Source organism: Mizuhopecten yessoensis, unplaced genomic scaffold (genome assembly GCF_002113885.1).
Source record: "Mizuhopecten yessoensis strain PY_sf001 unplaced genomic scaffold, ASM211388v2 scaffold9485, whole genome shotgun sequence".
In the NCBI taxonomy this organism is placed as follows: Eukaryota; Metazoa; Mollusca; class Bivalvia; order Pectinida; family Pectinidae; genus Mizuhopecten; species Mizuhopecten yessoensis.
The window spans coordinates 1,236-16,542 of NW_018408071.1; the positions used below are offsets into that span (position 1 = coordinate 1,236).

General features: G+C 35.4%; 2 protein-coding genes across 2 annotated transcripts in view; both read right to left on the minus strand.

The window, feature by feature from the left end:
* Window positions 1-307: 307 nt before the first annotated feature.
* Window positions 308-2,698, minus strand: LOC110458179. The gene is made up of 4 exons (XM_021509778.1): window positions 2,622-2,698; window positions 1,562-1,870; window positions 953-1,257; window positions 308-394 (listed from the first exon to the last, which is right to left on the minus strand). Exons 2-3 carry the CDS (start codon window positions 1,842-1,844, stop codon window positions 953-955), a joined length of 588 nt encoding a protein of 195 aa, XP_021365453.1. The 5' UTR covers window positions 1,845-1,870; window positions 2,622-2,698; the 3' UTR covers window positions 308-394.
* Window positions 2,699-4,113: 1,415 nt separating this feature from the next.
* LOC110458180 overlaps window positions 4,114-15,307 on the minus strand; it is a gene marked incomplete at its 5' end in the record, with an annotated part of 25,910 nt that continues 14,716 nt past the window's right edge. The window contains 5 exons of the mRNA XM_021509780.1: window positions 4,114-4,590; window positions 5,137-5,255; window positions 5,510-5,740; window positions 5,975-6,034; window positions 6,299-6,760. Of these exons, the coding sequence (XP_021365455.1) occupies window positions 4,237-4,590; window positions 5,137-5,255; window positions 5,510-5,740; window positions 5,975-6,034; window positions 6,299-6,760 (1,226 nt within the window). The remainder of the gene's footprint in view (window positions 4,591-5,136; window positions 5,256-5,509; window positions 5,741-5,974; window positions 6,035-6,298; window positions 6,761-15,307) is intronic.

The window sequence follows — 15,307 nt, forward strand, 5'->3', positions numbered from 1 at the left end:
TCAACTACATTCAATGATTTTAGTCAGCCATACAATTGTACAAAACGTTTTAACAATCTACACAAGTATGCAAGGAAATCATATACACTGCTGATTTATTTCCCTGTATGCATAACAGTTAGGTTCTCTTTCTCTCTTTTTTTTGTCTTTTAAGAACTCATTGCCTTTTGTCATATGATATAAAAAATTGTATCTTCACTATGATCTTATAATTAAATAATCGATCTTCTGAGAGTCCTACCCTGTTTAGTTTCTCTGGTCCTTAATCTCCCAGAACCGACCGTGGAGTGGGGATACTTATAAATGACCAGTTTGGCCCCCATCTCTGTAGAACACATATTCTTTACTGAAACTCACGCCAGCCCAAGGGATTAAACACATTGTAGTATCTAACCTAAAACGGAAACAATATTTAAAATTATAACAAATGTTTTCACGACAATTATGTTTCAATTCCTATTCAATGTACAGTATCACATTATTGAAATATAGTCTATAGAAATCAATACAACGACAGAAACCGCAAGAAACAATAAACAAAACATAAGTTATAATGTTCTTGTGAGTATTATTAAGCATTCTATAGTATTGAATACTAACCAGGGTTAGACTAATATACAATTCTTTCATTGTAAGTAAGGATGGCATTTGTAGCTGCTTTGATAAGAACATAGTTTCCTCTCTAGGAACAAAGAGGGGGGGGGGGGGTCTAAGCTAAAGAAGGAAATGTTGAAGTAGTAATTGGTGTACACATGTTTGGTATATGTTGATCAATCTGCCCTAGATAAATAGGCGTTAACATCTTATCTAGCGTCATTAGATAATACTGTGGCATCTGATCTGGAAAAAAAATATATGCATGCAGTTAACAAAACATCATTATAACTCTGAAATAAAAAGATAGCATGACACTTTAAACATGCCGTTTCACTTGGAAATGTAAAAACAGTACCTAAGAGGGTTTCAGTGCTCTAATGACGGATTCGGTGTCCATGTCGCATTCCCGCATCGCCAGGAGAAGTGCATTTACAGTTGGGCGCGGCTTGGTCTCCTTAATTAACGCTTTCAGCAAAGCAGTGATCTTCACTCGAGTTTTCTTGTTTCTGTAGTTGTCGTCAAAATCATCCACTGTTTTGGGCGGTAACCCAAGCTCAAGGAATAGGCTGAAATATGATTTGACATCCACATGATCAGCAATGACTAGAGCATCATTGTCAGACAATTTCGTCTTTAACCATCTCTCTGACAATGCCTCGTCTGTAAAAAACGAAAACAATTACAAAAACCATAAAATAATGAGCGTTTAATGAGAGACACCGACAAATACACAAACAGCCGACGAAGAAAGGCATCTCAATTGTTTAATTAGTTAAGGGGGAAAAATGGAGAAATAAACATAAAAAATGACTAATCATACGACATAACACGATAAAGGAGGATCATATGAGAGAAGCACATATGCTAAGGTATCCTCGAATATTAAGTCGCTATGAACTCTCATATCACATCGATCGATCGATCGATTGAGAAAGAGAAGGCTACTGCAAGCTTTGTTTAGTACCTTGAAACAGTATACTTCTGTTGGAGTCCAGAATACCAATGAGCATGGAAGGGTCCATTCCATGTCGTGACATTGCATCTGATATAGCCAGGAATCCAGTATCAGCCTTCGTTTTGCGGAGGTGAACGAATATCTTTGCTATGCGAGATCTAAAGGCGAGGTGACGGTGCTCTTCCATCTCCTGCTCCACTAGCGCAACTGTACAATCCAGTTCGGCAAAGAACGTCTGGTATGTACTGCCGATATATTTCGAGACTCTACCAACTTCTTTGAACGATAGCATTCTATCCGGTAAAGCCCTTGTCAAGTCTGCAATATAGATAACACCATCAACATAGCATATTTCAAACATAAATAAATAAACAATTAAAACCTATATCCTATATACTTACCGGATAATGTTGACCAGTTATTCAGTATTTGTAGAAGACTAATCAATGCTATTTCTGACAGACAAATCTCTTTGAACGACAGTTTTCTGTCCGGTAATTCATTTATCTTGCCTGTAATATTTATAACTCCATTAACTCATTTTACATATGTAATATGTTAACCGTATAATGTGGACCGCACAAGACCATTAATACAGTATCTGTAGACTATTATGAGTATTACAGAACAATGAAGCCCAGGTATGTCTTACGGTAGTTAATTACCCCGTCACATGTGATTTACACCTGCGTTATTCTGATATATAATGATTTAAAAATAACGCTTTAACAAAGTGTATATTATTTTGATCTGTCAATATTTTTTAATTGTGTATGCAAAACAACTCAGGAAAAAAAAACGATATCGTAAATAGACATCAACTCATATAGCCAGTTCTAATAGATAGTTATATACTTTCTAGTAACAGGTTATCTATTTCATAATGTGTAAATTCCCTATCAATGCCATGATTCGAGAGGGTACTAGTACAGTTCTTACTGTCAGTAGGTTGTTTTGACCTGTTTTGTGAAAAACTCGAAACGATTCTGATTAACAACACTGTATTTTAAAGTAACAATTTTTGTTTTTCAAATTTGTTTAATATCGCTGTTGAAGGGCATTGACTTACCAACATGACACTTACGGTCCCCGTTCTTCTGCAAAACAAAAAGTTAAAACGATACACTTTGATGTTATGATACTCCCAAAAAACAAAACAAGTTGCATTTGAGTAGCCTGTTTCGACGTGTCAGTTGCAATAGACGTATAATATAAAACTGGTCTCTGGCATATATTTTTTATTTAAGAAAAGAAGAAAATTAGGATCAACACAGTTCATTTATCAACGATTTTACTTTTGCGTCTGCCAGCGCTTATACATGCACATTACACTTGCTCTATAAACCGCCCAAGCACACCTTCCATGTCGAACATCAACACGCACACAATGCATATGGATATCAACGTATTGAAACGGAGTAATAAACAGGGAATGAAATAAATATATACATTCTAACTAGTTCATAATATTTGTTCGGCATTTTGGACTTTGTCCAATGCGTATATGAAGTATAATTCTTCGAAAAATCGATAATGGGGTGCACTGAAAAGAGTTACCGGCGAAATGTTAATGCTGTTTGTCGTTACGGACACATGCCGTACTAGATGTACTCGTGCAAACTGCCGGTAAGTGTTCATGAGCAGCGGACTTCGAAGTATTTATGATTTCGATTTTACATGTGTTTTAATTTACAAGATGTTTAAATGATTACCTTTTCGTCTGGGTTCTTGAACCAGATGTATAGCTCGTTTCTGTCTATGCATTCATGCCCTTTTACACCGTAGCATCTGAGAGGTGTTGTCTGCCGTAAATCTTCCACCTTCACCATCTGTTCATTTGCTGTGAACCGGAAGTCGTTATGTAGGTAAAATTGGTATCCTAGATGACTTTGGTGATTTAACTCAAGAATCCGCTGGAGAAGATATTCAATAATGCTGAGTAGCTTAATTCCAGTTCCTGTTGTTACTGAGTGATCTGTAACCGTCTTGAACATAGTAACCTTCATGGCATTGTCGCTACAGTTGATAATCATGTTCCACAGATAATCCACAGACAGGCAGGCAAATCCGCGTCGGATGAACGTTAAACCATCAAGTCCGGGCTGTTCAAGTCGCTGAAACCTGTGAATACAGGAGGCAATCATCTTGTCCCACACGGCCTGTGGGATGAATGGAGTGTCGAACTTCACACAAAGAGTGACAGTGGTAACTGTGTCGGGATCAGCAAGAACTGGACTAATTATATCGGGATCTGCAGGTTGAAGGATGCTTGGTACTATGAAGTAATCAACCTCGGCATCTACCGATATTGGTTTAGTAAGTAGTCCAAGGGTTTCCATGATGATGTAGAGTCTCTCTTCCTCATCTAAGAACCGACATTCCGCAGAACGTTCCCAAAGTTGCCTGATGAAATCGTGTGATAATACGCCGGATTTTTCATACTCCGTCCATTTAAGTCTCTGCTTGTTCGACAGGTTAGATGTATACTTTGGAGCAGTGATTATGGCTTTGAATGCATTAATTACCCATTGTGGTTGAAGAACGATGAATGGACTCTTGCTATAGAGATCAAAACAGAGGAAAGATCCAGAGAACTTTAGTTTCCTGAAAAAAAGGTTTGGTTTTAAAGATGCAATTGTATGTGTAAAATTATTTGATATATCACATGTTATGAATATTTCAACTCACATTAGAAACTCCATTACTTCAACTTCTGCTAATGGCACTGCTGACTTGCTATTGATTTCTAACAAATCAGTATATGTCAAGATAATCCTGCCTTCATTCTTCAGTCTCACCAGCTGGTATTCCAAGGCAACCCATCTTGCAGGTACTGGCTTCATCCACTGGGACTGGAGGGGGGCAATCGATATGATCTTTTTCCACACCCGCTCGTAAGTATCTAGATTTTTAGTGGAATCATTCAGATCTGCTATGGAAAACATTTCCTGGACGTGGGCTTCCATAATTTTTCGGATTTCAGGTTTCTCGTTAAGCTTTTCTAGCACGGAGGCAAACATCTTTTCCTGTTCTTCTTTCTGCGTAGAAGACCATACTTTGATAAATTATAAATGTTTCGCATCATAAAAATATAATACATCCTACATTAAAAATAATACATGATAATAATCATATACGCTATGTATATATACATGTACAAGCAGCCAAAACATTGCAAAAATAAATAATTGTTAAGTCATGAGTTCAACAACAACAAAGTTAAAATATTTATCTGAGGTAACAACGTACATTGTGCGGCTGGATGGCTATCATCTTATTTTTATTTTGAAAGCGAATTCCATACGTCACATATGTCGTATATCATTGTTGATTTCGATAATGTTTTAAGGATAGCATATTGTCTCCTGATTGTAATATCATGTTAAACTCTTATTTCATCTTTATAAAGTTAAACGTGTCTCTTTATAAAATATACCTATGGAAACATATAAAGTCCTTTGTAAACCTAATTAGTATAACCGCTTTTATAGTTTTCCTAACATTATAAAAAACTGCAAGAATTAATCAACATCCGTATTGATTATAGTTACATATACAGTTATTTTCAGTTTCAAAAAACTTACATTTTCAGAAACACTGTCTAAATGAGATCCAACAAGGATGACTGGTGGAGTTCCTTTACCGTGTGCAGCTCTGTCGATGGCATATGTAGCGATATTCCTCAGCCAGAACTCGATTCGGTCTGTTCAACAAACACATGTGCTTAACATTGTATTTACCCATTGTTTTGCTGCAATACCAAGATAACAAATGATGTTCAAGAGAGTATTGTTTAGGTATGAGTCTTTCAGGTTTTCAATCGTATCATTACCGAATAGGTTTAATTGATCTGGGACCAAATAGCCCATAGGTCGTGTAGTAATATTGCATCAAACAATTTACAAGAAAATGTACTGAGAAAATTAAAAGCAATGTGTATTGTATTGACAAACCTACCATATCCATCATTTACTCGGCTTGGATCCAGAAACATAGCTACGTCGAACACCAGGACGAAGACCATGTTGCTTGACATAAAACAGTGTTGTGTGTTATAGAACACCTTCTCCCCTCCGAAGTCATATATTGTGACGTAGCCCGTCACCTCCCCATCATGCTTGTCCTCTTTTTCTGTGCTCATCACCTCTCCTATAACATGTCTTTGTTCTTGCGTCAATTCCGGAATCCCTGCAATATGGATACAAAGTTACAACCATTGTACTGGTGAATACTTCCCATGAATACTTATCGTACAGTAAACAATCGTATAGAAAACTCTATATATAACGTTAACATGGTAACCGTCTGAAGCCACTACTGGGACTATCAGTATTTTATAACATATGCTTTGATCCAGTTATTCATCGTTGAATATTGTAAGCATGTTACTATTACGTATTTTACTGGTCAAGGACAGATTACCTCTTTCTTTTTTTCTGGATGGTAACTTTGAGAAGAACTGTTTCAGTTTCTGTTTGACACCTGTAGAGTAAATATACAACGATTATCTCAGTGACGGTATAGCAAGTATTACAAATCACAAAAAGCACTTAATGTCTCCTAAACATATAATTGTGATTATCAATATTCCAGCTAGTTATCCCATTCCCATTCTGTAAATGCGATGTTGATTTAAAAAACGATTAGTCTTTAAAGCGACATTTAATTAATGCTTTATTTAACTTATTCCTTTAAAAAAATATGTTATTTATAAAATCTCTTTTATTCGTGTGTCTTTCCACTTACTAGTTTTTTTCCTTGCTGACAACACAAGCACATCTACCGTTGGTTTAGGTAGTGTTGCCTTGCTTGGATTTATTGCACTTGCACAATCACCGTGTAGGTTTCGTGTATTTACATATGGCTGTACATGACTATTCCCCAAGTCACGGTATCGATCTATGAGACGTTTAAGTCGCTGACGACCCGTCTCCATTTCACCATTTTGATCTAGTGTCTGTCTAAACCCTGTGTCTGGGTTATAGCCTATAAAATTGACATAGAAGTCAGCGGTATCTGTTGAGCCCGGTCCACCTTCTGGAATATATTCCTGTTTAAGTTGTCGTACAAAACAAGACTTGCCAACTCCATGGTGACCAACGACAGTAATGGTGATATTACAAGTGTTTTCCACATTGTCAGCTATTCCTTGGGTATATTGCTGCTGCTGCTGCTGCTGTCTCTGCTCTTGTCTCTGCTCAATTCGTTCTAAAACACAAACACCATGTTTTGACATCTAAAAAGCTATTACAATATTCCTTATTTACTAGAACAATCCAAACTGGGCACCACTGGACCATATTACTTTTCCAATTCGTAGATAGTTTTAGATTTTAGAACGCCAGCTTTAGCATAGTTTCTGCCTCTAATGATCAAATAATCGAATCAAGTAAAACATATGTAAATTATATATTTTTCTTCAACAAAAAGTATTTGTACTGATAATAATCAATCAACAGTCTTGCAATCATTTAGTAATATAACTTACAGTAGTCGAACAGAAAAGACGATATTCCTAAGATAAATGCATTTCTTTTTTCATTTCAGCATCATCACTCAATGTTGCAGAAAAGGTCAAGATCATCAAAGACTCTGTAAGATGATATTTTGTTGGTGTCCAAGAAAATGACAAATTTCAGTGTCAATTTTCAACTTTAAGGAATCTCACTTGCCTAGTATATTTATCAGATGCAATGAAAGATGGAGGAGGAAATGAAAATCCTGAAGGGCTATATAAGACTAGAAAAATCAAAGGGAGTTTGACGCGTATTAGAATTGAGTTACAACAGAAAAAACAAGTTAAAAGAGATATTGATAAAATGAATAAACCCATATTAATAATAATAATAATAAAAAAAACACGGAAGATGTAGAGGATGAACTCGACGAGATATTGAGCAGCACGGCAGACAAAAATACTCTACGGATTATAGGTCTGGAGGGGAGTTAAGCGACCGAATCGGCATAAGAATGCACATACAGATGTGTTCGCTTTTTTAATCAAGTGTTCGAAATACCTACTAACGGAAGTGACATAGATATCAAAGAACCTACCCTCGCCAATGTCATATATATCAAAGTACCTACTGACGGCAATGTCATATATATCACAGTACCTACTTACGGTAATGAGAGAGATAACAAAGTACCAACTCACAGCAATGACAGAGATACCAAAATACTTTTTACGGCAATGACATATATATATCAAAGTACCTACTCACGGCAATGACAGAGATATCAAAGTACTTACTCACGGCAATGACATAAATATCAAAGCACCTTGTCTCGCCAATGACACATATATCAAAGTACCAACTTACGGCAATGACAGATATATCAAAATACCTACTTACGGCAATGACAGATATATTAAAGTACCTACTCACACTAATGGCGTAAATAGCAAAGTACCTACTCACGGGGATCACATGTATATCAAAGTACCTTCTCTCGCCAATGATACAGATATCAAAGTAACTACTACGGCGATGACAGATATATCAAAGTACCTACTTACGGCAATGCCATCAGTATCAAAGTACATATTCGCACCAATGGCAGATATATCGAAGTCCCTATTTACACCAATGACATAGAAATCAAAGTACCTACTTACGGCAATGACAGATACATCATAGTAAATACTCAAGACAATGACATATATATTAAAGTACCTACTAACGGCAATGACATAGATATCAAAGTACCTACTCACTATAACGGCATAAATATCAAACTACCTACTCATATCCAATGACAAAGACATCTAAGTACCTAATTACGGCAATGACAAATATATAAAAAGGAATACTCACACCAATGACATATATACCAAAGTACCTACTCACACCAATTACACAAATATCAAAATGCATACTCACACCAATGACATATATACCAAAGTACCTACTCACACCAATTACACAAATATCAAAATACCTACTCACACCAATAACGTAGATATCAAATTACCTACTCACACCAATTACATAGATATTAATATATATATAATCACACTGATGACATAGATACCAAAGAACCTACTCACAACAATGACGTAGATACCAAAGTACATTTTCACACCAGAGAAAAATATATCATACTACCTAATTACGGCAATGACATGTATATCAAAATGCCTACTCACACCAATGACATATATACCAACGTACATACATGCACCAATGACATATATAGCAAAGTACCTACTCATGGAAATGATATAGATATCATAGAACCTACTAACGCCAATGAAATAAATAACAAAGTACCTACTCACACCAATGACATAGATAGCAAAGTACCTACTTACACCAATGACAGAGATAGCGAAGTACCTACTCACACCAATGACATAGATAGCAAAGTACCTACTCACACCAATGACATCGATACCAAAGTACCTACTTACACCAATGACATAGATAACAAAGAACCTACTTACACCAATGACATAGATAACAAAGTACCTACTCACACCAATGACATAGATAGCGAAGTACCTACTTACACCACTGACAGAGATATCGAAATACCTACTCACGCCAATGACATAAATATCAAAGAACCTACCCATGCCAATAAAATAGATACCAAAAAATCTAATCCCACCAATGCCATAACTATCTAAGAACCTACTCACACCAATTACATAGATACCAAATTACCTACTTACACCAATGATATAGATAACAAAGTACATTTGTACCTACTCACACCAATGACGTATATATCAAAGTACCTACTCACACCAATGCAAAGATATCAAAGAAACTGATCACACCAAAGACATAGTTATCAAAGTAAATACTTATACCAATTACTTGGATATCATAGTACCTACTCACACCAATGACATAGATAGCAAGGTACCTACTTACACCAATTACATAGACATCAGAGTACCTTTTCACACCAATGACATCAATATCAAAGTATTACTTTCCATAATGACAGAGATATCGAAATACCTACTCACGCCAATGACATAGATATCAAAGAACCTACCCATGCCAATAAAATAGATACCAAAAAATATAATCCCACTAATTAAATTACAATCTAAATATCTACTCACACCAATGCCATAGATAGCAAAGAACCTACTCTTGCCAATGACAGAGATGTCAAAGTATCTACTTACGGTAATGACATAGATATTAAAGTACCAAGTCACAACAATGACATATATACCAAAGTACCTACTTACGGCAATGACACAGATTTAAATGTAGCTACTTACGACAATAATATATATATATCAAAGTACCTACTCTCACCAATGCCATACATAGCAAAGTACATACTTACGACAATGACAGAGATATCAAAGTACCTAGTTATATCAATAGAAAAAATAGCACAGAACCTAATTACGGCAATGATATATATATATATCAAAATGCCGATTCACACCAGTGACATATATATCAAAAAATCTTCTCACCCAAATAGCATAGATGTTAAATCACCAACTCACACCAATAGCATAGGTACCAAATAACCTACTCCCACCAATGACCTAGATATTAAAGAACCTACTCATGTCAATGACAGATATATCAAAGAAACTACTCGTGCCAATAACAAAGATACGAAATAACCGTTTCCCATCAACGACATATATGTCATAGTACCTATGACATAGTTATCAAAGTAGTTATTGTCCATAATGACATAGATATCAAACAACCTACCCATGCCAATAAGATAGATACCAAAAAACCTAATCACAACAATGAAATCAATACCAAAGTACCTACTCACACCAATGACATAGATATCAAAGAACCTACTTACAACAATGGCATAATTATCCAACTACCTACTTATGCCAATTTCATTTCATTTCAACAAATTTTATTCATGATGTTGTATGCATTGGATCGAACAACAGGCTATGCCTATATCAGTTCTCTCCTACATGCATTTGTATAAATCAGCATATAAATTAATGTAATTTATCAGTGAAATGAAAAATTGAAAAGAGACAATATACAAAACAGATATCAATGTGCAAGTCATATGGTATAGGGGAGATAACTCTAACTGCTTATGAAAGGTCACAAGTCAAGCTGTGCTACTTATTGACCTCACCAGAGTATTAAGTGGGATTTTGACATATTCCTTGACTAGAATCTCTCTGGGAGTTCAAAATCCACACAGAGTGACTCATATATACATGTAGTTGAATATAAGGCTTATATAATTAAATATCGAGAATAATCTATGTCAATATTGTATGGTATATTAATATTCACATTATATTACATTGATAATATAATTATACAACTACTTGTTATTAATTACAAAACACAAGTATATGTTGATTTAAGGGGTGAGTATATCATATTCACACTGTGTTTATAGAAAGCGATTAATGATATTTATAACCATAAGCATGTTTGCTGTTCATGTTTACAATATTAGATTATTTATAGTACATTATAATATAACTTGATATAGATAATTCTAGTTATATAAATCTTTTTGAGTTCAAGATAAAGGTTGAGACACTCTTTAGGATATTTGTATTGGTTTCATTGTCACAATGATTACAACCATTTAGTAAAGTATGTAAAGTATAGTGCGAATGATTATCATTGAGTAGAGTAGCAGAGAGTACTTGTCTGTGATTGTTGTATCTGGCACAGTCAAAGAAGTATTGCTAACTTGTTTCCTGTATATAACCACACACACATGAAGCAGATTTTAATATATGGTCATGAAAGAGATAAAAGTTTAAGTTGCTAGCATTATTTCTAATTTGACATAGTATAACATTTATTTTTCTATCACCAGAATTGTTANAAGAGATCAAAGTTTAAGTTGCTAGCATTATTTCTAATTTGACATAGTATAATATTGATTTTTCTATCACCAGAATTTTTTACCACTGTCTGAGTATCATTATTAGGTATACTATTAGTTATGTTAATTAGTTTCTTAAAGTGAGGAAGAGATTGAGCATTTAAAATATCTGGGTCTAACTGATTGTAAAGTCGAAAGGTTGAGGGAAAGAAACTATTAAAGTAGCTGTCAGTTCTGCATACAGGGGGGTTAAAAACTCTATTTAGTCTAAGCTGATATCTCACATTTGTTAAATCATTTAAAAAAGGATCAACTATATCATTAAGGTACTTTGGTGATATATTGTGCAATATTTTATATATTACAATTAATTTATTTTTTTCCCTCCTATCTGCTAAGGTTCCCCATCCCAATTCTTTGTACAATTTATGGTGTGATGTACCTCTACGAAGCCCTGTCACTACTCTAACAGCATCTAGTTGGACTGATTCTAAAAATAGTTTTGATTGTTCAGTGCAATTATCCCAAACTACATTAGCATATACTAAAATTGGTCTAATATAAGATATATACATAGTGTTAAGTGTACTTCTATCAAGTGAGGTTTTAAGACTTCTTAATATATTAATTCTTATATATGCTGTATCATAAATATTTTGGATATGTTGACCCCATTTACCATCTTCATTAAAAGTAAGACCTAAATGTTTATGGTTAGCACTGTCGGTTAGTGGTTGATTAGAGAAGAAGATTGGAAGGTGATTAGTTTCTTTTTTCCGTGTGAAGATCATAGTTTTAGTTTTGGATGCATTACATTTTATATCCCTAGTTTTAGCCCATGAACATATATTCTGCAAGTCATTAGTGAGATTTTGTGCTGCTTGAATGGGATTATCATCAACAATAATATAGAGGGAGGTATAATCTGCAAAAAGTTTAATGTTACTAGTAACTATATTGGTGATGTCATTTATATAGAGAAGGAAGAGAATTGGACCAAGGACAGATCGCTGAGGCACTCTTGCACTGATACATTTAAAAGTTGACTGATGTCCTTCTGTAATAACCCTTTGTTTTCTCTCGGACAAGTAGTTCTTAAACCATGCCAATACATTTTCTTTAATTCCATAAGTTTCTAATTTATATATTAAACCGTCATGCCAAACCCTATCAAAGGCTTTACTTACATCACAGAAGACAAATATAACCTCTGTACCTTTATCTAAATTATTTATAATAGTGTGATATATAGATAATAATTGATTCACAGTTGAGTCACCAGGCAGGAAGCCTGATTGGTGCTCAGAAATAGTTTCAGCTGCTACAAGGTAGCTATACAGGTACTTAAAGATGATGTTTTCAATAATTTTACTAAAGCAAGATGTAATTGAGATTGGCCTATAGTTACTGACATCATTTTGGGACCCCTTACCCTTATATATAGCATTAACATTAGCAAGTTTCCATGAAGCAGGGATATGTCCAAGTTCCATCGTTTTGTTAAATAGCAATGTTTGTGGATATGATATTGATATGGTTTTTAATTACTTTGGGTATAATTCCATCAGGCCCTGCTGGTTTATTATCATTTAGTAGTTCAAGTTGGTCGATTACGTCTTGTTCAGATATGTCAATACTTTCTAATTGAAAAGGATAGTTATTTACAATAGGTGGCAGTGGGTCAAGATTAGGAGAGGATGTTCCTATTGAGGTAAAGTAGTCGTTTAGTGTATTAGCTTTATCTATAGGATGTTGAAGAGATATAACGTTATGATCAAGAGGCGGAATGTAAGTTGATTAATTATTAAAATTAGATATAGACTTAGCTATTTTCCACCATTAAGAGGGGGGTAAGGATTTCTGTAGTTTTTCAAGATAATCTTTTTTCGTTTTCCTTATGATTTCAATAGTTTCGTATTTATTCCAGTGGCAATGACTACAGTTAGAATTACGCCCAAGTATCCACTTTTTGTGGCACGAACGCAGGACGCACGCTTCCCGAACGGAGACGAGCCGCTTTACAACCGCAGGACGAACCCGGTGCGAACGCAAGCCTACCGATAGGACCGGAGTTACCGATTGGGCCTAACGCTGCTAGTACAGCCGCTTCCCGAACGGAACGAGGTTATCGGCCGCTATCGGCCGCTATCGGCCGATAAACTGCTTAATTATACCTCGCCGCTATCGACCGATAAATTGATACCTGGCCGATAGCGGCGGATCGAACGAACGAACTATGCAGCCGCTTTCACGGGACGGAACTAGTAGAAGTCGTCTGGATAACCGAACCACTCAATTACACCTGTACTTACCACCCACAAGATATAGTTAAGTCCATAACTAAACTAATAAAGCCGTGTTATTTGAATAATGTCGGATCAGTCTAAGAATAACATTTCTCTTATTCTTATGATTAAAATGTTAGTCAATGATACGGTTTCTACAACATATATTTGTTTGAATAGGCGGTAGGCCTAGTTTAATCTATGTTATAACTGAATGACCACAAATGTATAGGTATACCTAGACAATTACGACACGATTTAAATTCAAATACATGATTGCTAGCGAATTGTAACCATAATCACGGAATCACGTACTCCGTGCCAATATTCACGGAAGAATTGTCCTACCACATTTTTTTATTTATTTTTATTTCGTAAATATGCCTGTTTGTTACATGAAATACCATATTATATTAGCAATGAATTAAGGCCAGATTTTGTAAGTGATAATCGTTCTGATGTGTATGTCCAATACATGTCAGGACGGTGTGTAACGAATTTCAATCGTTTAAAAAAATGTCCCACCTGAGTGAACGCCATTTTGTAGGTCATGGGAATTGACTAATCAACAAACCGTACTGATCCGGACCAAACATAGAAAATTGTATTCTTTGTTTAGAAGATTACGGACCGCCTCTTTTTTGTTAATAAGTCACTTCCATGATCTAGAAAATGGCGATCGCTCAGGTGGGAATATTTTTGAACGGTTCCAATTCGAGGACTCTGCTGGCGGAATTCAGCAGCTGTTGGTAATAATAAGAGCTGATTTGGATCAATAAATAATCCATGTATCGATGTATGTGAGGTATGTGTTGTGCCATAGTAGATTTTTGTTGTCAGCATCTCAATTAAATTTCTCCGATACCAAACGGTTTCGGACAATTTTATGTTTTCATAAATATAGTAATTAGTGTGCTCTGGTCCCAAACCAGACGTCTATCTGTCAAACTGTCTTAGTCTGATGTCAGATTCGGCAGAAACTCAGAACTAATAGCATGGTATACAGAACATTGATATTCATCTAAAAAGTTGGTTAAACAGATACAGCTACATATAGTTTATAATTCATTAGACGTGGGATAACCCTGTTACCTGCGGCTTTTGTTATTTTGAAGGTAAAGTTCAGTCACAGGGACCCGGCTACAGTTGGTTTGTTATGACCTATCCTGCTGTGTAAAGAGTAATAAATATCTCTCGAAATAAATGCCACCCTCCTTCCAACAGCACCCGAGAACAGATTTAGGCGTCTCAAGTCGCAAGGACGTCTTTTGCCGGTGTATCTCGTTTCTACCATCAAATCGTATAAAATTAGATGTATCTCAACCAACACCCGGGAGAATGATTACTCTGACATATCAGGGTTAAGTCAAAACAAACATTATTGTAACTAATTCGCGGGTCAGTATAGTTTATAGTCTGTTTTTATACATCTCTGATTGAACTATGAGACTGAAGTATAATGTCTGTTTTACATATCGTTTTAATTTAATTTAAATATTGGACAGGGGAAGTATAAAGACGACCACTTTGCACGGGTGTGTGTAGCTTCGGGTATATAATAATGAAAAATGAAGATGAGTAACACTTACATACCCTTTTCATTATGCATCGGAAACGTATGGTTGGTGTTTCTATCTGTATGCGTTATGTTTTTTTT

Coding starts and splice junctions, on each gene's coding strand:
- LOC110458179 (XM_021509778.1), bottom strand. CDS start 1,844: ATGCTATCGTTCAAAGAAGTTGGTAGAGTCTCGAAATATATCGGCAGT. Junction 1,258..1,561: donor CAGAAGTATACTGTTTCAAG/GTACTAAACAAA, acceptor CGTTTTTTACAG/ACGAGGCATTGTCAGAGAGA.